Consider the following 22,429-nt stretch of genomic DNA (forward strand, 5'->3'; position numbering starts at 1 on the left):
GGGAAGGTCAACGAATTCGGACAGATACGCAATTGTTATCTCATAGATCGGGCCTGTCCTATTGAATCCAAAACATCATTCTAAAGAACTAAGAATAGCAGCCTCGGAAATTTGGTCTCGGTAGTCGGTACAGCATAAGAGATTTTGGCCTTGAAACTGGAGACTGTAACACGACACATACGTTTTTATTACTGTCTTATAGGTCTGCTGCGAAATCGCCTTTGAAAAATATATTACCGAATAAATACGTGGATGAAAGCCTTAAACTTGGTACACTGTTACATGACATTATCGAGAAGTGGCCTCATGGCCCTTTTCGGTATGGTACACTGTCAAAATTAATGCGAACAGACCAACACCGAATTTTGCGTAAAATTGACTGAGGAATAGGCAGATCAAGTGATCAGCTGTTAGCCGCCATCGAAAACGAAATAACTATCGCGCTTGACAGGGGGTTGTAAGCAAATGGCTTGAAGGCCACAATTTCACGGTGAAATTGACATTGGAGAATATAATATCAAAGTAAATATTTGAATGCAAACTGAGAATGATATCATCATCTCAGTTAACGTTACCGCAGATACCTGGCTTTTGCGTGAAATCCGCAATGTGTTGTAGGCTAAAGTGTCAGATCGGAGCACATCTTTACCACACTCGACCTTGATAACGAAATTACTGCCCTAATCATTGAGTGTCAACCTTGAGACTTGGCACAGCGTTCGATACTAAAATCAAGACATACCGTGCAAAAGCTTATGACGGATCTAGGTAAGGAGCATCGTTAAAATCAATGGAGACCAATGCCGGATTTGCGTATAATCTGTTAGCGATAAATGACTAGTCAGCTCTCACTCGAATTAGGAAGCCAAATTACCACTAACACAGTTCAGTGACAAACTTAAAACTTGGTACAGCGTTCGATACTAACATTAAGACTTGCCGTGCCAAATGTCATAACCGATCTCGGTATTGAACATCGTCAAAACCAATGGATACCAATACCGGCTTTTGAGTAAAATCTGTTTGCAATACATGACGGATCAGCACACACTCAACTTCGGAAACGGAATTACTACCCGAAACTTCAAGTAGAAACCCTGAAACTTGGGGCAGTGTTAAATACCACCATCACGACATGACAGAACAAGTTTCAAGAGTTTTCATGGTGTGAAACCCCATTAAAATCGACCTATACCAGCAAAGGTCGACTAAACGCAGATGACGGTAGCAGAGTTCAGCTATAGATACGATTGTTACATCACACCTTAAGGGCACAGAGCTATCGTGCCCCGGTTGCTCGGTAATTTTATGAATAGGAGAGAGTAAATCACCGTTTCTTTATTGTGCGCGGCTTTGAGAGAATAGACAGTGAAAGCTTGTTATGAGCGCTACCGGGGCAAGCCCCGGCTAGGCATTCGCAATGTGAAAACACAGAAGAGAATTCGATTTTCGCAGAGACTTCGCTATATATGGGCATTTACAAGCGAAAGGACAAGAAGTATACGATTTTCGCTGTGATTTCGGTTTATATAGATAGGTGTGCGTCTATAAATGGTGAAGAATTGTTATTGAACAGAAGTTTAGGTGGGGCAATGCCCCAGTTGCCCTATAGGACGAGCCGCCACTGCTTTCACGACTATTTTGGGATGGTACCATTGCCTGGAAATATACTTTTATTGCGGAATCAGTGCGACACTAGCTTTCGATTAGGACCATACATATCAAATTTCGACGCTTGGATCGCCAGCTATGGTACTATAAATTCTGCTGCTATTAGCCGGTTCAGCATTTTGCTTCTCGCCGTATTCAACCGTGAGTCACGTGTTGCGAATCCATCCGTTGGTTAGTAATCTAAAATTGTATACAATGGCAGCCGAGGCAAGCATAGCGGTAAAAATATAAAAAAAACTTCGCCCGCAAGGGCGCAGTCAAGGGCTTCGGCGAATGGATCCACCAAATTCCTTGTCGACATTTAAAGAGAACGCATTATAATTCAATTCTTTTATGTTGTGCTTGTCAGGTCTCAATAGCAACTTAATGTAATTGAAATTGTAATTGAGCAAATTTTTGTCAAATTACAATTACAATTACAATTACACAAAATAAAAATGCCTCAATTACAATTCAATTACAATTACATTGAAAAATGTAATTAATTACATTCAATTACAATTACAAATTACAATTGATCCAACTCTGCTATAGACCAGGGGTTCTCAAAGGGTGGGCCACAAGAGCATTTGAGGTGGGCCAGCACAGAGCTATTTGGAAAATTTTAGAAATAATGTAAGTTTAGTATTTCTCTGTATAAACTCGTACTAATCATGCTGATGGCCCGTATTTGAGTAATGAGTATGCAAAACTTGAGTTACATAAATCTTTTGCAAGTTATGTATTTTTAATTGTATTGCACTGAGTGGCATATATTATTCGAAGCTTAAGACAATTACTATTTAGATTTCCAAAAGACGTAGACAACAGCAAAAGTATGACTCTACTTTTTACTCGATTTTACAGGTAATGCGTCTTTTGGTGTTGCATGGCATTCCTGATGTAGTGTGGTTAATAATAATTATTGAGGTTAAGCTTCATACAAAATTTGAGACTTTCTTCAGTTATACGAGATGGCAAGTTCGTATTAATGCTTATCCTAAATGCGAGGACCCATGATTCGTAGGTGGAACTAAACATGGTCACTATGCAGCTGTATACAGTACCCACTGTAATGTGTGATGTGTCAGTGACTTGGGGTCAGGGGAGGCAGGTGACGCAGTGCCTCACCTCGCTACTAGGCACGATGGCAACTTAAATTTGAGTGTTTTGAAAAGGAGATCCCAGCCCCTATCCCCGAACACGCCACAGTATTAACCTCTCAAAGACATGTTTATACTTCCACAACAATAATTATACTGGTCGTGCTAAAGATTTAATAAGAAGTTGCTGCAATATAGATAAATTAAAACAAAAATAAAAATTTGGCAAAGAGCCATATCTTATGCCCAATAGAGCCATATATGGCTCGCGAGCCATAGGTTCCCGACCACTGCCTACATCATTCGCATCACACATGGTTTTGTGCCTATGCGACACGCGTATGCTACAATCGGTACAGAAGAATTATCGCGCCTATTTCGGCATGCCATCGTAGCTGTACTTTTGCGACTTTCAAAAGTATTATCATTCTCAATGTTAATCGTTTCGAAATTCCATCTAATTGTGTGACATATCGAAAGAACTCAGAGTCAGTATATCTTGCCTAATTTTAAAAATACAGAATTTAGAATAAACGTTGTTAGTGAGATAAGTGGCGAAGTGCTGGTTGGAAGTGGTCAGTAACTAAGTGCTCCTACTTTTAGTACATTTTGCCTATTTGCGCTATACTCACGCTCACTATTCTCAGGTAGTTTTTCATTTTATTTTGCCATCTTCAGATTTATCTGAACAAGATATACACATGATATATAATACGATAAGACCCAATGCCATGTAATGGACAGAAAGGAGGATAGTTATGTTTTATAATACTGCGACTAATAGTTCCCGTGCAAAACCAGAACCAACGGATACAGATCAGGGGTCTCAAACACGCGGCACGCGTGAGCATTTTTGCATTTTGTAGTATTCGACAATATCTCACCTCCAAATCTGTTTTTTAGATTGGAGAACTTAAAATTGGCCCTAACACTATACTCCAAAAATCTGAAAATATTCATCAAATCTCACTATCCTACATCATTTTCAAAAATTACCATTGACATTCTGTTGCCCCTTTGATGTATAATTAATAGTTACAGCCTTCGTCATCTTGGGTCTCTATATCCATGTTATTATAGCCAATTAAAGGCGGCGAGTATAAGATGGTGGTCAGGATTGCACGCAAACCAACGGTGTTTTAAAGCACTTTGTTTAAAACGTGTTTTAAGCAGTGTTTTAAAAAAGGCCTTTAAAAAAACAATTTTTTTCCAAGCTGTAAAATTATGCCACAGTTGTGTAAATGTGACAGCCCACCCATTAGAGGTGTATGTGATGGTACTGTTATTTCTAGGGCCGCCAAGTGTCTAGCAGATCCGACTAGGTGAAATGGACACTTGGTGGACCCACGACAATGCATGCTTCCTTCTTATCTGCACTTGCTGCCGTGAGGGCGCGGAAATAAAGCAGTCTAAAAAACGATTGTGAATCTCTTCACATCGACTATATTAAGAGGTCTTCCACATAAATACTTTCCAAAAACATGTTCTATGAGCCTACGGACAATTACCACCAGATATACTCGACGTATTTTTTTCTGGTGACCACGCAGTCATCCCAAGTTTATTTCAGAAAGAATTGCAAACATACAAAGGCAAAAGTAAAAAGAATATATAATATTTAAAAACAATCTCACTCATACTTTTTCAACATACACGCGCATGAAAGGGAACATACACAATAAATATTCAATTCACTGTCACATTCATACTCCCACTCGTGTATCGTGACATATATCGATATAGAATGGTTGGAACCCTAAAAATAGTCGGTTCATCATTAATAGTACGGGGAGGAGCTGTTCTTAACTTATATTTTCAATTGTCAATGTCAATCCACTATGACGTAAAAATTGAATATTCGTGACTTAATGGCTTTAAAAAACATGTTTTAAATCAGGGCCTTGTTTTAAACATGTTTATTTTAAATTGATTTTTGTTTTAAATGCAACCCTAGTGGTGGTATACTCGCCATGCACAACTGTAACACCATAATTACACTGCATGGGCAAAAATTTTGAACGAAAAATTTGTTGAACTTCGAATTGGTACATGACTATGAATATGCAAATTGTGTGATTTTGGGAGAAAAATGTTTAAAATCTTGTCATTCATGAACGGAACATCGATAGAACATGTCCATAATGGAAAAGTTCACAATTTTCGTTCACTCATCATGACGACAGGAAAGGTGCTGCCTCACATGCCTCCCTATTACCATCGTTTAATTTTTTTTTCTATTTTATTTTTTTTAACTACCGTAACATTTTTTACAGCCAGACTGTTTAGAGTCAAGTGTACCTGTTTGATGCTGGTGTGATCAGACTAGATGACCTTCACGGTCTTATCGATCATTCCTATCTAATACCGAATACTGTGCACGCATATTTTCTGTACCACCACGACTGCCGTTTGTTATGCATTTTGATTGGATGAAAATAAAGACTCTCTCTCTCTCTCTCTCCCCTGACCCGACGTCACTGATGTATCACAGCTTAGAATGGGTATGGATATATACTGCTATAATGACCATGTTTGACTCCATCTATGCATGTGATTAGTGACCATGGGTTCTCGCATTTACTGGAGCATAACGACGAATCTACATTCCCGTAGCTCAAGTTTCAAGCTCAGGCCTAAACATAGCACACAGCATGATTAGTACGAGTTTTTACGGAGAAAATGTGGCGCACACGACGAATACCATGTAGTGTCGAGTTCGAATGGGTGCTATGATGACGCAACTGAATTTCAATTCTGACGTAACAGTTGATTGACATGCAAAGCTCTTTGGGAGTTGAAATGGAAAAACTATGGCCAATATGCCTCTTTAGATAAAAAAAAAGGTTCCCGACCGCTGGGTTAGAGGATGCAATCATCCGAGTAAATTTCACACACATATTTAATGCAAACTGCAGGATATGGCAAGAAGAAAAATCAGGACATTTACCATCAGCTATTATAAGTCCAATGCCCATTCAGCTTGTTCAGTGTAACCTGAAACTCCGATACGCTCGATAATTTGGATCAAGATGAAAGCTCTTAGGCATATAGTAGGCCAAATGATGAAGATTTTGAAACACGAGTTATTGATCTGACATAAGCTTTGGGACTTGGAATAGAACTTTCCGGAACTTTCAACATCCTTATGAAATGAAAAAAGATTACTTGACAAGGTAGAGAAGGTATCTAATTTTCTATCAGTAGAAACAGTTTTTTCTTCGTAGGCCTACTTCCGGTAGCTTGGTGTATTTCGGTGATACTAGCATTGGCATGATACCGTTACCATGGATTACTGGAGGAGTTAGGAATCTCCATTTACCAGTCAAGTGAATGGCAAATGCCTATAATAGGTAGCTGAAAAAGTATCCTATAGTGTGCCATTCTCCAAGATGGAAAAGTCTTAGGTGCAGTAACAATTCAACATCCAGTTAGTCTTCGTGAATAATACTGAAACATAAGAGTACGCAAAATTCAGAAACATTGAATTATTGCAATATCACGAGCACGACTGGATGTGTCAGCTTTGAAATATTGTGACAATAAGGTTGCACATGTAACCCTGATACACATGTGCCAATGCCATATGTTCATGTCGGGTCGGACAGCTGACATTCAAGAAAGCTAAAATATCTAAATAATTTCCCTTAAAAATCTTGACATAGTTAGAGATGGGCAAGGAGAAAATGTTCTCCAATATCTGAAGATGATGGGGGTAAGATACCAGTGTAGATTGGAGCTTGTTAGCTGAATATTGCTCGAGTATCAAACTAGAGCGAGATAGTGTAATGGTTATGCGTCCGGCTTCTCGAGCGGTAGGTCGTGGGTTCGATCCCCGGCCGGGTCATACCAAAGACTCGAAAAATGGTATCCGCAGCTATCCTGCTAGGCGCTCAGCAATCACGGATAGCATGGAGGAGAAAAAAAAACGGGGGCGCAGACTAGATGACCTCATGGGGCCGTATCGCAACTCCGTCGCCAAAGCATCTCGATGGTGCAGGCGAGAAAGAATATCATATCTCTCTCTCTCTAGACCACCTCTACAGAATTATAGGTTATTAGCGTAAATTTGGACCCATGAAACTCGCACTTTATTTGTCATGTAGAAGCATATCAGTTTAAATCAACCAAATAAAACAGTGCAAATGTTTATTTGAAGTCCAATGATTTACTTCCGACTGCTTGTGGTTTTTGAAACGTTTATACAATAAACGCACAATATTAAAAATAGTGCTATTGTGTGTGTTATGAGACAATGTGGTAGGTGCCTAACCCAAAAAATTAACGTGATAGAGAAAAACGGAAGCCATTTTTGAATTCAGCGCCCAAAAGTTACTCAGAATCAATTGTCTGATCAAAGTCAACAAAAATTGTGTTGACCACTGTTATCAGGGTCGTATAGCACTTCGTCAGCCCCCCAAACGTTGGTATTGGGCCCCTCATAGGGTGATAAACCGGACTTCTGGGGGGCGACGCCCCCCAGACCACCCTTGCTCTCTGCCGCTACTTGTCATCAATATTGGGTGTCCGTTTAGTGGGCCTCCCTCTCCCGCCTAGGCGCGCCAAGCGCGGAAAATTTCAAGGAATTCATGATTGAATCGGGCAGTATCATCGGGTATTGCATATATATTGGGATCATTTTTTTGTCCAGCTCTTCTCACTTTATCAGATTTACCGGTAGAGCTGAGTGAGGTGTCTTAGAAACTGTAAGGCCCGTAAATAATAATTGAACATTTTCGACGGGCGGACCCGTTGGTATGACTTCGTTACATAATGTTATTTCGTGACCTCCTGTCTGCTACAACAAAAAATATTAAATCGGGCAAACTTAAGACGCACACGATTTCAAACTGGTTTTTCTTCACTGGCCTCTAGTTTTTCTTGCGGGATGGAATTCGTCTTCTGAGGTTCAGATTGCCAAGACTGGAACATTCGGAGCCAGTCATTTAGGCGCCTAGCCTATGGACAATTAAAGCTATATGTATTTTGCATATATAACGAAGTTTTCGGTCAGCGTAAGGGCAGTCCTTTTCGGCCGAGGTTTTTACGCTGCCGATCGTTTTGGCACACTTCTTGGAGTCGCATGTAATATGTCCTAAATCGTTATATGTCTTGGTGCGTCGTGTCGCGGTATTGGCCAACGCCGATATGTCCATTTCTAAAAATCTTGCGTGTTCTTTTCTTGGGGGAGGAGTACCAAATAATCACGATATTTGGCACCTAGAAATCGCGCATAGCGCGAAAATTTTTTTAAAAGGTTCAATGAATTTTCAAAAAATACTCTATAATTTATGCTAATTCGCGAAATAATTTTGGCTCCCCCTTCCAATTGGGGGTTTGGGGTGCGGCAGTTATGGTGCTGACTGTTATGGATGGCAATAATGTGGGCATGGCAATGGAACCATTCCGAAATAGCCATCAAGACCGATCGTCGTCCCGAACAACCGGAGCTGTTTCAATTGCGAGCTGTGAGAGGAGCTTCTCAAAGCTCTAACTAATAAACTCTTATTGACGTGTTCTACCATGAATGCATGGTCGGCTATCTGCTCTATCCATACTTTCTATACCAAGGGAGAAGGGACTACGTTCAAGAACTTGATTTTGGGGTCTCTGATTACGCTTCAGCGAAAGCCCGAAATGTTCAGTTTTGAGGCGGCTATTGATTTTTTCCATTCGCCTAATACAGGGGGGGGGGGGCAACCTTTTCGGCCAAAGACCATTGCGCCAATATTAATTTCCCTTGTATATATTGCGGGTAGTGGGGGAGGGGCATTTTCCTCGAAAGCCGTGGGCGGCAGCTACGCCACTGATCATCATTCGTTATATTCAGTTTGTTATTGATCTGTTCCAATAATCGAAGGTAAATATAACGTTGATCAATCAGACTAAAAGCCTATAGGTATCAGGAGTAGGCTATGCCTGAAGCTCGGTTTCTAGGCTGTGCTGCTCCGATATCTGATCAATCTGTGATGAATTTTAAATTGTAGCACGTCAAATGTCCGCCAGCTTCAAAATTATAACGCGACAGCTTTTATGAAGTCATCATGCATTTGTACGCTCGCATGCTGTCTGTCTACAACTGATTATTTTGACTAACTCTGCCAAGTAGCCTACAACAACAATTTTATTCAGATATTCAAAAATTGGATTTTTTTCGTGCCAGCCGCGATTTCACAAATCACAATAGTATATCACATTTTCACGATGTGCAAGGATTGAGGAAAGCCATCAGTCTGCACGCTCCCGTCAAATAAGGTCTACATTGAATAACCCTCTTATTGGTGCTGTGGCCCGCGGCGCCAACGAAAACCACGAAATTGGGCCGCGACCACATTTGAGACCCCAGCTGGGATAGATATTAGAGATGTACGGATCCGATTCAATAAAATGGAGTGTGGAGTCCTGATCCAATTCGGATCCTGTTTCCGTCTCAAATATTGAAATCCGAATCCAAGAATATCATGCACAACTTGTGCAGCACAAGGTCCAGAGATGAGCGAATTTGGAATTTATATGTCCTAATTCAATCCAAATCCATCACTTTTTCATATTCAAGTCCATGTCCAATCCTAATCCCATTCTAACTGGAAATTCAGAAAAAATGCTAATTTATGCAAGGAAGGAATTAGAAAATTTTCTTTCACAACCAACGATTCCCCTGATTCAAGATAACTTAGCAACCATAAGTACAGTAATAACGGCCCTGTCGATATGAATAAAGTTTGTTGCCATTCGCCACGCGGCAAATCGATCTCCAAGAAAAATAGTTAAATCCAATCCAAATCCGTTCAGAAAAAATCTTTAATCCTAATCCAATCCAAATCCGACAAAATTTCACAAATCCTGTTTTTTCAAATCTTAATCCACGCTCATCTCTAAACAGGCACAGCATAAATTTGACCCCGAGGTCAATATTTTTCTAATTACCCTTCGGCAATGAATGAAGTATTTTTTCGAAATGGTGATGCAATGCTGGAGTCAGCCGATTCCAAGTTCATACAAAATATTGAAGTAAACATTTAAACAACCAGAAAGTCAGATTCGTGCACTGCAAAATGAGGATGCCGTCCTGATCCGGCAGTCGGGGTAACGTGAATTTGGATCCGATCCTGTTTTACAAAAACTTGCCGGATTCCGGCTAGATCCAAAATCCTGTACATCTCCATTCAGAGTGTCCTATATGGTATGGACACAAGCAATTCTCAAGGCTCAGTGAAATTGGTCTACATCTAATTTTTGACCAATTTCAACAAGCGCTTTCTCGGAACAACGCCGATTTTCAGACGTTCGGGGCTGAAAATTCGTGTGTTCGGAATCAGTGCGACACTAGCTTTCGATCAAGACCTGTTAATATCGGGTACAATGGTCGTCAATAATCGCGCAACTCTGTCGATCAATGCAGTCTTGAGATGACCCGAGTCACATTTTCAGAATGACTCCACCTACCCCCACCTCGACATCTGAGCATGTAACGACACAAATTTTGAGGTACTACCACGCAACGGCCCTATTAGTTACCAATACTAATCGTTTGAATAAGTTCCGATTTCGGAACCGTTAATTCCGTCATGTAGCATTTCCCTCGACAACATCTTTCACTTTTAAATGTATATACTGCCACGCTATTATCAATGGAGTGGAATCCGCGTATAAAAATCGTACGAAATGAACTGAGAATATTTGAGCACTTGGAATGGAATTGGACCGACTCAAGTCGAAATTTGCGGCAGCTCGAAAGTAGCGACTTGATCCCGACACTGTATCGAAATACAGAACTACATGTTAAATAGTATATTCATATTGAAATGAACCCGAGACGATTACCCCTGACGAGTGTCAGCCGAAAATATTCGGGTTCATTTCAATATGAATATACTATTTAATTGTACATTGAAGTTCTGTACCTCCAAGAAGCTCTTCAGAACTACATGTCATAACCAGTTTTGTTTCTGCTACACAAATGAAATTTTCTGCATCACTACGAATAAATGAGGGCCCGGCCAATATCAGATTTTCGAGCGGATACCGATAAATAGCACCTTCTCCGATATCAAAATATACAGCATCAGGATCAACTTGCATTTCCGATATTTCAGAGCATTTATCTGAACAACATTACAGTCATTGCAAGTCTTGGACGTGAAATAATCTAGAAAGACTGCATCTGGAATCAAATAGTTATGATTTTCGACCAGTTCAGATTTTTCGTCAGATACAATTTGCACTTTCTTACTTACTTGAAAACCCCTACATCCAATTTCACTTGAGTGCCAGAGATCACTACTTCGACAACATCTGGCTGTAAGCTAAGAGAAACGGATCAGTACACCCTGGCAGTCGCAGACCACCAGTTTTCCGACCCCGTACCTACTATGATTCTGTGACGTCACGAAAATGACTGATGTTTTTTCACCACTCACGGACAATTTCGATGTTTCCTTTACGTTGAATACAGTAGATATATCGACGAATCGATCGGACTCTACTCAGAGTAAAAAAAAATTGAAAACACCGCGTTATAAAGACGTCACAATGAAAGTTACTACGAGAATATATATGAACAGAGCAGGAAAAGCGATCACTCGCAAAATAGATTTCTATTGCAGATAAAATAAACGGGCGCCAACAGAACGCCAAGGACGGATAAGCGCAACTACAGTGAAATCGAACCCATTGGCAGCAGCAGGTCGGTTTGCGGCCTCACAATTCGTCATCAGAACTGAGCAAGTTCCAACGCTCGGGGCTGCGTTTTGACTTTCCGTGTCTCGGAACTTGAATTCTAACATCCGTAGCGTCGTAACGCGCAATTGTTTCGTGATCGCTCGATAAACTGTTCTCAAAGTCGGATCGTTTGGAAGAGTCTCTGTTGAAGTCAGACGGCGCTACAGTGCTTTGCTGGGTATAGTTTTGGTATTTGGAAGAAAAATTATGGATGGCGTCTTGCATGAAGTCTCGGTGACTAATCACTTCGCGGAGAGAACTCGAGACGCTTCTCATCTGAAGCCCGTTATCTGAAAGGCGAAAGAAGATAACATTTGCTCATGTTTCAGACTCATTTTTAGAGCTGGGCGCAATCACTCGAGCACTTGAATCTGAATTGAGTAAATAATTTGGGTCGAGCAGTGAGAAATGAATTTTTGGAACTCCTAGAGTGATACGCTCCTTGCCACTAAGAGACGTTTTATCAACAAGAAATAAAGGTTTGATACTATTTTTCAATGTTGAGCACTCTAAACCTCGATTGGTGGTATCACAGCATACAAAATATGCAGTCCAAAGCTACGCATACTAGTGGAAATGACATTTCTATGAAGTTTTAGTCAATCAACAGCATCAATAATAATAGCAATGAAATAGATATGGTCAAAAATAGTACAACCCATCTTCAATATAGTGTAAAACTGGAATTCTATTCTGTGTGGTCGCATAAACGGTACATATTTAAACTCTCCACATCTTGTTTACTTCTACGACGTCGTGAATGATACTCGATTCAGAATCGAACGACTCAGGAACTCGAATTTGTCCAGCCCTACTCACTCTACAATGTTATTGCAAGCAGACTACGCTTGTAAAGTCGTTTGTAGGCTAGCAAAGTTATTTACAAGCTAAAACATCGTTGCAAAACGCATGCATCATGCACTGCAATTCATTCCACTACGGCTGCAATACAAAACAAATCATACCAGGGCTGCGAAACAGGCTCATTTGGAGTCTCACTGAATTAAAACAGAAAGATTTGGTAACACAAAAAATATCAGGTCGCTCGGTCAACGTTTGACGAAAATTAGAATGCGATCGGCAGAAATCGACGTGCAGTCAAACATTACCTACATGGTTTGGGAGCTTTCGGTCTCTCTGGGAAAAAATCATTTTCAAATCAAAACATGCAAAGCAATATGTTCCAAGAATTCTGATAGATCACACGAAACAATAACTTGATATTTTCAAGTTACAATTTCAATTTGAATTTGATTAACCCTATTACCGACCTTCCATACTGATGAGAGCCAGTCGAAAAGCTTTTAGTGCATAAATGAACAATACCCCAAATGGTTTTATGTCGGTAAAGCTGGACTTTTCTACAGCTATGTGTCAAGGCCGGCTAGCCTCATTTTTTGCTGTGGAACCAGAGTAACTTAAATGCCTATTTTCACATTTTGTGGCAATCAAATTTTCTGGTCACATTATCATTTTCTGGTCACATTATGTCCAAAATAGATCCAAAATAAAACGATACAGAAAGTTTGTACCTCTCTTAAACTGATAAATTGACATAAGCTGCTATCGATTCCACACCCCACATGTCGGGTGCTCCGAAATTTGCCCCCATCTGTATGGGACTCAAGCCGGCTAAAAAGGCCTATAAAAACATACTTGAGATGGGTGTAATTCTGATAAGTGGGCGAAAAGTTGTGTATCGCGTCATCGACCATATCCGATGGGTTGACCGTGTCCTTGAGACGCGACGATATCGTTTGCGCGTTTGTAGGCCCTGCTGTCGGCAAAACATAACACATGCAAATGGCAGTGATGGTACGGACAGACAAACGGGCATTCTACCAAAACGAATCGCAAACGTCACTGGACAAAGAACACATTATGGAATGAGGCATGCAAATGAAGCCATTCGTGATTGTGGAATAGGTTATTCCAAAGGTAGCGCTGAGCAAAATCAGGTATCTGATCGATCCCATTCTGAACCGGGTATTATATTAGGCTTAGGAGTTGCGTATTCAAGTATTATTCATTACAAAGTCGAAAAAGTCATTATAACGTAGGAGTTGAAATATCTGTATTTTATACACCACAAAGAATATGATGCCAGTTCTACATCACGTGAAGATGATTTTAACTTTTGGAGCATGCTTATTTCACTGCACTTTGTGACAAGTCTTCACAGATGTCGTCTCCACTAACGTGCATAGCTTTGTACTACATGTTTCATCATCAAGTATCATCTCTCAAGACTAGACTCGAATCATTAGAATTAATGCTCGATTTAGATAAGAGTAGCCGACTCCAATGATTGTGCCCAGCCCTATTTGGAGGTTTAGCAGTTAACGTTACAGGTGCGCATGCGATCATTGACAAAAAGAAGTCTTTCAAAATATATAAATCATTTTAAATCAAAGTCACAGCGAAAGTCATAACCACTGACCTCTTGACGAATGCTTTTCCTTGTAGATCTGATACGGGAAAGCGTATCGCAGAGCAATCGCAGCGAAAAACATCTCGATACAGATGAGAAAGTTCTGGTAGCCAGCAGCGACCGTGCCGGTGTTGAGTTGAGCAGCGTTCCCTCCGAGCGTTATGGAAGTAATTGCTCCGCTACTTTCTAAGATGCTGATGAGAACGCCTGTATGACGATGAGGTGAAAGTGTGGGACAGGTGTACATTAGGATGTTCAAAGATATACCTTTTTTTTTAATTTTACTGGCTACTCGATAAAACTGTTAGCTTGGCTAAAACACGCTGCACATAAAATGTGGCTCAATTCCAACATGTAAGCGTGCAGTTAATGAAGTGGAAAACTTCGTATTTATTGAAAATTTATATCAAATCTTACTGGCTACCCATTGGAATTGTATGGTTTAATTAAATTTGGCTCATTTCCAACCTGTAGAAGCAAATTTATTGGACTAGATAGTATTGTTTCGAAAAAAATAGCATTTACGATGATCTCCCGATCCCTTCGCTACAGCCTGGTTCTGAATTATATATACTTTGCTTTGTATTTATCTAACTGTGTATTATCATTGTTCATGGACCGAATAAATTCTCTCTCTCTCTTACGGTCGAAAGTTTTATCAGTATAAATAGAAGAATTAATGTCAGAATTGAAATTTGGGATTTGAGAAAAATAGTATTTACGGTGGGTAGTTAATCATTATTATTATTGATAGAATTACCCACAGTAAATACTACTCAAATTCCAAATTTTTTCACTGCAGTTTCTTTGCCGCAAGGGTAGGACATGAGTCACATGACCCAAATTTGTTATCCATCGTTTTTAGATACCGTAACCCAACAATTTCATGGGGTAGACATCAGAATTTGAGAAAATTTCATTTTATTTTGTTCAATAAATCCAAAAATTTTCTCTTTTAAGAACAAGGCAGATTGGATGTGCAACGTTTTTAAGCCATTAAACAATTTTATCAACTAGCCAGGACAATGTAAAAAAAAGTTACTTTTGAACAATCTGACTGCACAAAAACAAAAATCCTCACCTTGCCAAAAGGAGAGGAAGATCACGGATTTGACAGTGGCAAATTTCAGAACGGGATCGTACGGTCGCAGAAGATCTTTCGTAGCAAGATAGAAATATCCGAGAGCGTACAGAGCCAGAGAGATGGATATGTTGTAGATGATTGTGATGTAGAGATATCCGCTGTCGGGACTAAACATGGCACACACTCATGTTAGGTACGGCTGGACAAAACCCAGTAGGGACCTATCACTGACTGTAACGTCCTAACATTATCGAAAATGTGTGTGAAAAGTTAAAATATGTAACTTTTATACGACAGCTTAGAATATACTGCTAGTGCTACATCACATTAGGGTTAATTTGGTATTTTTCAAACATTCCTGTTTCATTACAGTTTTTGACAATGGTGTGGGTTGATCACGACTATACAGATATGCCAGTATCACCAACCCTAAAACGTTATGCTATGTTTCGTATACTGTGATTTGACCAATTGACGTTCAAGGCTTCCACAGCGGAAAATGCTATCGGAACTATCATTTTCATAGTTATGAAGCGTATCATGTAGCGTTGGGACCCCGGGAAATCCCGATCCCCATGAAATCCCGGGATTTGTAAACAGCATTTACAAGGCTTACATAGCGCCATATCTCTTATTTTGGTAATAAAGCAATGTCACAAACTCTGCTGATTGTCTAAAACAATTCACAATTATTTGATATTAAAGCCAACTATGTCATAACAATGATTTACACAATTGACACAATCACTTTCGTCGTAGTCTACGAATCGTAGCAGTGTAACTGAGTATCGGAAAGTCACAAGGACGGTGCTGTGGAGGTGAAATACAAGTCGAATAATAGCGAATTTCGAAGATGTCAATACGAAGAAAAAATTACATGTTTGGCGACACTGTTTGTTTTATAAATCTACATAAAAAGCCAAATGCAACTTGTGTCAAGACGTTTTGAAAGCTTCAGTGTCTACCACAAAGGGACTGATAACGCATTTAAGGTCCGTAAAATTATAGTAATTAAACCATGCATGATTCAATCGGACACGTCAAAGAAAGATCAGCCAAAAATGAAAATGAAGAAGATCGATTCCTATAAAATAAATCGCATAAGCCTCGCCTCGATGAACTTCTTAACCAGTTAACTGCTGTGAACGAGCGGCGAGATAGCGCAGTGGTATAATCCGCGGCTGCAACACCAATGGGTGCGGGTTCGAGTTCGACTTCCGAATTTCGATACCCAAGTGTTGGAGGTTTACCTAGGCTCCTCTTCGCCACCTCATACGCGTCAGCGGTGTCTTATAAAAGCCTAGAGGTTGGCCGTGCTATAAGTCGGCAGTTACGGAAAATAAGAAGAATATGGGCCTGGTGTAAATGACCATAGTAGTCGACAAACACCATGAATACCCCAAAAACAAACAAACAAACTGCTGTGGACGGGTTAACATTTATTCAATTACCCAAACTGAGTGAATTCGTCGGGCCTTCAAGGCTTCATGGCTATGACTTGTCAAGATGTCGCAAACGGGTTTGTGACTTGGTGATCGAGCACAGAAAATAAATCCGTACGTGTGTGCAAGAAGAGCTTATGGCAATGAAATGCAACATTGGACGTTTTTCGACCACGTTTGACGAATCAATCATTCGTATTCACGGGAGCATGTTTCCGCGTCAATACTACAAGGAATAAATGTTTTGTGTGTAGCTTGCTAATACCGGGAAATCCCGGGATTGAGAAGCGCAAATCCCGGGATTTCAAATTTGATCCCGAAGTCCCAACCCTAGTATCATGTCAGTACTTGAAATAACCATCTTCCACTACTCGACACGAACCATTAAAATTAATACTTGACTCAAATTGACCCTAACGATAGATTAGATTAGAACCCACGAAGATTACAAACCTGAAATCGCCATCTTTGTAGAGGCCTTTCGACTGCAGAATGATGGTAATAATGGCCATCAAAGGCCGCACAATGCAGAACTGAAGAGTTCCCTGAAAATGCGAGACACATACAAGTCACGAACAAGTTCCTGTTGCCTCCAATGCAAAAATACCTGTTTGCAAAACCTCAGAGACGAGATTGAATAAGTCTGTCCTTGCAGACAGCACGTACACCAGATCCAACTTTTTCTAAAGCGAAACAAGCATCAGAAAAAATCAACGCAGGGAATTGCCGCAATGTACCTGACTGGTTTTCCGATGATGGCAGCCATGATCGTGCTTTCGCCGCCGAGATATCCTTCGTAACAGAGGCTCAAAAAGTTGTATATCACAAAAGCTGGAAGAAACACGGACGTTGTAAGAAAGTCATCGGGACGAACAAAAGTAATGGTGCGATCAACTATTCCATCAGTTGTTTTTACAGTAAAATAAAGCAATCGAAAAGAGAAGGATCAATAATTAAAACCAGAGATACACAACGAATCCCAAAAGCAATGCATTATTAAACGGGTGACAATTGACTCGTCCCCAAGCATGCCTTTAATATTTATCTGCTATTTCAAAGGCCATGTACACAACTTCTCTGGGGTTTAGGGCTAAAAAAACAAAAACCATACAGACATCCGAAGATAGGTTTCTAACAAGGTCATTTCACAAAACTCAATATTTGGATCGTCGGTTTATGGCTATAAACTAGTAGTTCTAACTTTTTGACTGCAAGAGTCGCGTCCTAGGTCTCAAGCTCGACGAGGGCCAGCCAAACCGCATGAAATCAGTTTGGAAATTACTAAGTTCATCAATGAGCCCAACAACAAATTCTAGTACACTCTCCCGTGTTCAATCAACAGAGGACATTGCACGTTTGGAAAATGTAAACAGATGCTTGCTGATTGACGAGTGTAGATACAGGTTTACTATTTACTATTTGCTTTCAATTACCTCTGAATAGTGTCGGTCGAAAATAATTGTGTTTATTTCAATATGATATGAAGACATAATTCAATAGCACGTTATAAATTTCAGTATTTTCCTCAAGCACAAACTTATCACCTAACTATAATGGGGTATTTGATTTCATGTTAATTTATAGATTCTACCCACACAGCTCACTACACCCAGCACAATATATTTGCATTACTATTTCCTGCAATTGACTGCATGCAGCAATTTTACAGAGTCATACTACAGTATATTGGGAATATTCTAGAAAGATCAGCACTTTGGCTCGATTTTCAAATATTTCGAATCATTCAGTCACAGGAAGAGATGGGTGAGAAATAACAAGCGTATGGATACGTAAATCTCGAGTAAATTCAAATAATCTGCATCCCCCATGAACTAGAGTACTTGTGAATTGATAAGCTTACATATGTTAACAACCATTTTGTTTTACTATTCACGGAAAAGCACCAATGATTTCAAAACATTGGAGAGACCTACATGAAAACATATGTACGATTAAATATTAACATATTTTCGTCGGGGGTAACTAGAATTACAAAAGATTCGGGTTATCTCAATATGAATGTATTCTATAGCCTATTGAAGTTCTGTACCTTCCAAGTACGTCTCTTCATCCTGGTTGGAATTGGTGGCAACGTCACGCAGGATTTTCTGTTTAATTCCTTAATTATTCTATATAGAAAAGCTCTCATCACGCAGGATTTATTTCAAAAAATGGACAGAGATTCCATATAGGCTCTTCATGAAACACATGGTTTATAGTCCCCCGATTTTAAGATGTCGAAAAAGATAGAGTCTAGGCATGCTTCATTCACAGCAATGTTGTCTTACCTTCATAACAATTCCTAATTGTGTCAGTGTAGATGTAGAATTCATTGTTGTTGAAAAACAGCAGACTGAACCATGAATCAAAGCTGTAAATGGGGACGATGAACAAGATACGAACAATCCAGCGCTGTTCACAAGCAACGGTATAGTATCGAAGGTGCTTGTAAATCTGAAATCAAGCAAATTTTCCAGAGAAAAGTCCGAAAACGACCCGGTGGCAAGTACTTGACCTGATGAAGGGTGATGACGATTGCCAGCCAACAGAATATTCCCGAAATTGTTTGACACGCCTTGGTTTGAAGAAATATCTGATCGAGGATGACTTCATTTCCGTCGGTGGAATTTGTAATGCTGACATTCTGAAAAGGGCGAATAGCATACATATGTCAAACCACAAGTGACCGACTTAAAGTTGGTTGAGCCGGATAGTGTACTGCCGGATTCCCAAAATTCGTAGCTAGAGCTACGAATACTGCTGTTTAAACAGAGCAACTAGAATACAATCGCCGAAATACAATGAGAAACTCTCGAAACAGAATTAAAAGTACTCGGCACTCGCCTTTCAAAACTTGCAACTAGAATGAGCACTACCCAACGCCGACTGTCTAACTCGAATTAGAACCACAGTACCGAATTTCAAAAATGATGAAGAGAACACTTTTGAAAATGTACAACCAGAATCAAAACGACTCAATTTTCGAATGTCACTAGGACCATAGAACTAACGACTTTAAAAGTCAGTAAGGAACGATCTAAAACACTTCCATGTCATTGGAATTGGATTTTCAAACGAACATCATGACAAGTTTGGAAGGAGGGGTTTTAGCTGGCCGAGCAGATCGGCACTTTGTACAATTCTGTTGTTGATAGACATGAAAGATGAAATGTTGTAGGTTATACACGGCCACGAACTCCGCCACAGATAGCTGAGATAGTCGTCAGCACCAAAACACAGATACGGCAAAGTCTAACCGAATACGCGAGAGGTAGCGGCGCAGCGGTCGTCATCACGACAGGCTTCTTCCTTCTTTTCAATTCAAGATTCTCTGTTGTCGCAGATCTACACAAGTCAATAATCGCCTGGAAAACAGAAAACGCAACACTAAAACGGCACTTGGGCTTGGCGACGACTCCTATCTGCATTTGAAGCGGCAAATCCTATTTCACAATCGCACGTTCGACTGACAGCTAACTGACAAGTTTCTAAGTGCTCACGGCATGCTGTCATTGGTAGGAACATAGACTAAGTTGAAAAATCCCGACTGTTTGCCGCGCAACTTCCCCGAGGAGCTGAATTACGCGAACCAGATTCTGTTTGTTTGCGGTGACGTCGCACTCATATGACGGTCACGTGACCCGCAGCAGCAGCCAGGCTGGATTTCGTCAGGCTGTCGTCTCGCGAAGTCTTCAATTTTCAATTGACCAGGTTGCTACAAAACGGCTATAGTTTGATGACACGGATGGTTACGACTAGAGGTCGACCGATTATCGGCGCCGATATTTGGAACTTTCTCGAATATCGGTATCGGTCAATCTAGGCCGATATCGCGACCGATATTTTATATCTAACTACAATCTACCTTTCCTGAACTGATCTGCAAATCTGTATCATGTTTTGATTTTCGGGTTATCCCAAATTTCAACGAATGTTCACGATAAAGCAATAAGTCTTTTCGATTTCAGCTTTCTCGTTTGTTGTTCACCTTTCTGTGGCATGAACAAGTGCCACCTTGCCTAATAAATGATATTTTTGGCGAAATAGTTCTCTGCTCCTTCCATATTAATATCGGCCTATGATATCGGTTATCGGCCTTGTGAGCGTCGAAATATCGGTATCGGCCTGTAAAAATCAATATCGGTCGACCTCTAGTTACGACTGTGGATGAGAAATTTTCAGACTAACATTCCGACAGAAATTCAGAGCCATAACTATGAACTGTACGTAAATCGCGCGGTGCGCGAAAAAAAATCATTTGAGCTTAGGTTCGCCCCCCCCCCAAATGGGGCGTGTTCTCGCTGTTATTATTGTACTTATGGTTACTAGGTTATCTTGAATCAAGTGAATCGTTGGTTGTGAAAGAAAATTTTCGAATCCCTACATTGCATAAATTAGTATTTCTTCTGAATTTTCAGTTGGAATCGGATTAGGATTGGACATGGACTTGAATATGAAAAAGTTATGGATGAGGATTTGGATTTGGATTTGAAGGTTCGGATTTGGATTGGATTAGGACATAGAAATTTCAAATCCGCTCATCTCTGGAGGGAAGTCCGTCCTCAAGATTACCGGACCACAACCTGACCTATCGATCTCGTTTCCCATGACATGCCGCCCTATTTCTTGTCGCTGACTTTTTTAACTTCTTTACTCTCATTCAGTGTGCTGTGCCTGCCTCCTCTTTACATCGCCTAGGCCAAGGTGGGTGTCAGATTCCATAGCCAACTCCTAGTCGCTTCGACATCTTCCTGTCTTTTCATTGTATCGCATTTTTGTGTTGCATTGAACTGATAACATTGCTAATAAACCAATGATGATGATGATGATGGCCCCATGTCAAAGTATAGGGATCTTGGACTTAGACGTTAGACGGTCGTAGCGGTAATCCACAGCTGCAACACCTATGGGTTGTGGGTTCGAGTCCGACCGGGGACGACTCTACAATTCCTACCTAGGTGCAGTGGCGTAGCAGCCACCTGGCGGTTCTGGCTCTGCGCCAGGGGCGGCAGGCTCCAAGGGGGCGGCAAAATGAGGCTGCACAGTGCACACCAATTCTTTAATTATGTATTATAGTGGTCCCCACCGTAAATACTATTTTATTCAAATCCAAATTTTTCGAAGGCAATAACTCCACTTCCACTGTTCGGAATTGAACAAAATTTGGTGAACATCGTTTCTATAGACAACCTAACACTTTCATGGGGTGAACAGAAAATTTTAAAAATTTTTGTTATTTCTTTTTATATAATGAATAGAAACTTTCTTCTCCTGTAGCAATGCGGCTACTGGTTGGAATTGATCCAAAGTTGATGTGTTGGCTTAAATTAAGCAACCTAACAATTTTATCAAGTATAGCCAGTGCGATTTGAGAAAAAAAGTCATTTTTGAAGAGCCCTAGTGCACAGTGTACACTACACAGCCAAGCAGCGTAATTGGTAGTCCTATATAGCTGGCGTCCCGGGAGCTAAAATTTAATCAGACTGGTCTCAATCGAAAGCTAGTGTCGCGCTGATTTGGAATATGTTAACATGACAATGGAACCACTCCTAACAATCGGAACACAATGACCAATCGACCATGATAATGGAAATTACATCGAGCGATTATTCGGAAAATTGCCGATTTTCAAACCAGGATTTAAATTGTATTTCCGGCATCAGGGCAACGATAGCTTTCGATTACGGATTAGGATTGATCTATTTTCTGGGAGATTGAAATGTCGTGTGGCGATCAAACTTTATTCAGATCAGTTATTAATGTGCTTATGGTTACCAAGTTATCTTGAATCAAGTGAATCGTTGGTTGTGAAAGAAAATTTTCGAATCCCTCCATTGCATTAATTAGTATTTTTTCTGAATTTCCAGTTGGAATCGGATTAGGATTGGACATGAATATGAAAAAGTTATGGATTAGGACATAGAAATTTCAAATCCGCTCATCTCTGCTAGACGCCCCGTGAAGAAATTATCCGGATCGGACAAACGGTGTGGCCTCCAGA

At 40.3% G+C, this 22,429-nt stretch overlaps 1 protein-coding gene and 1 long non-coding RNA gene across 9 annotated transcripts in view; one reads left to right on the forward strand and one right to left on the reverse strand.

The window, feature by feature from the left end:
- Window positions 1–22,429, forward strand: part of LOC145444639 (uncharacterized) — a 233,148-nt gene that overhangs the window by 51,675 nt on the left and 159,044 nt on the right. The window lies entirely within an intron of this gene.
- Window positions 10,964–19,865, reverse strand: LOC145444840 (transmembrane protein 184B-like). Of its 8 annotated transcripts, none has more exons than XM_080322863.1 (12): window positions 19,686–19,865; window positions 18,944–19,072; window positions 18,717–18,882; window positions 17,166–17,259; window positions 17,036–17,111; window positions 16,882–16,973; window positions 14,984–15,153; window positions 13,912–14,109; window positions 13,128–13,245; window positions 12,585–12,608; window positions 12,437–12,469; window positions 11,620–11,761 (listed from the first exon to the last, which is right to left on the reverse strand). In XM_080322863.1, coding segments are annotated over exons 1-12 (1,272 nt in total). In that variant the 5' UTR covers window positions 19,857–19,865; the 3' UTR covers window positions 11,620–11,760. The 8 variants fall into 8 exon arrangements, with proteins under 8 accessions (XP_080178987.1, XP_080178989.1, XP_080178988.1 ...); XM_080322862.1 differs by having other exon boundaries at window positions 13,128–13,248; XM_080322865.1 differs by lacking the exon at window positions 12,585–12,608.

This window comes from Botryllus schlosseri, chromosome 8 (genome assembly GCF_051294905.1).
Source record: "Botryllus schlosseri isolate E-star chromosome 8, Bs_hap1, whole genome shotgun sequence".
In the NCBI taxonomy this organism is placed as follows: Eukaryota; Metazoa; Chordata; class Ascidiacea; order Stolidobranchia; family Styelidae; genus Botryllus; species Botryllus schlosseri.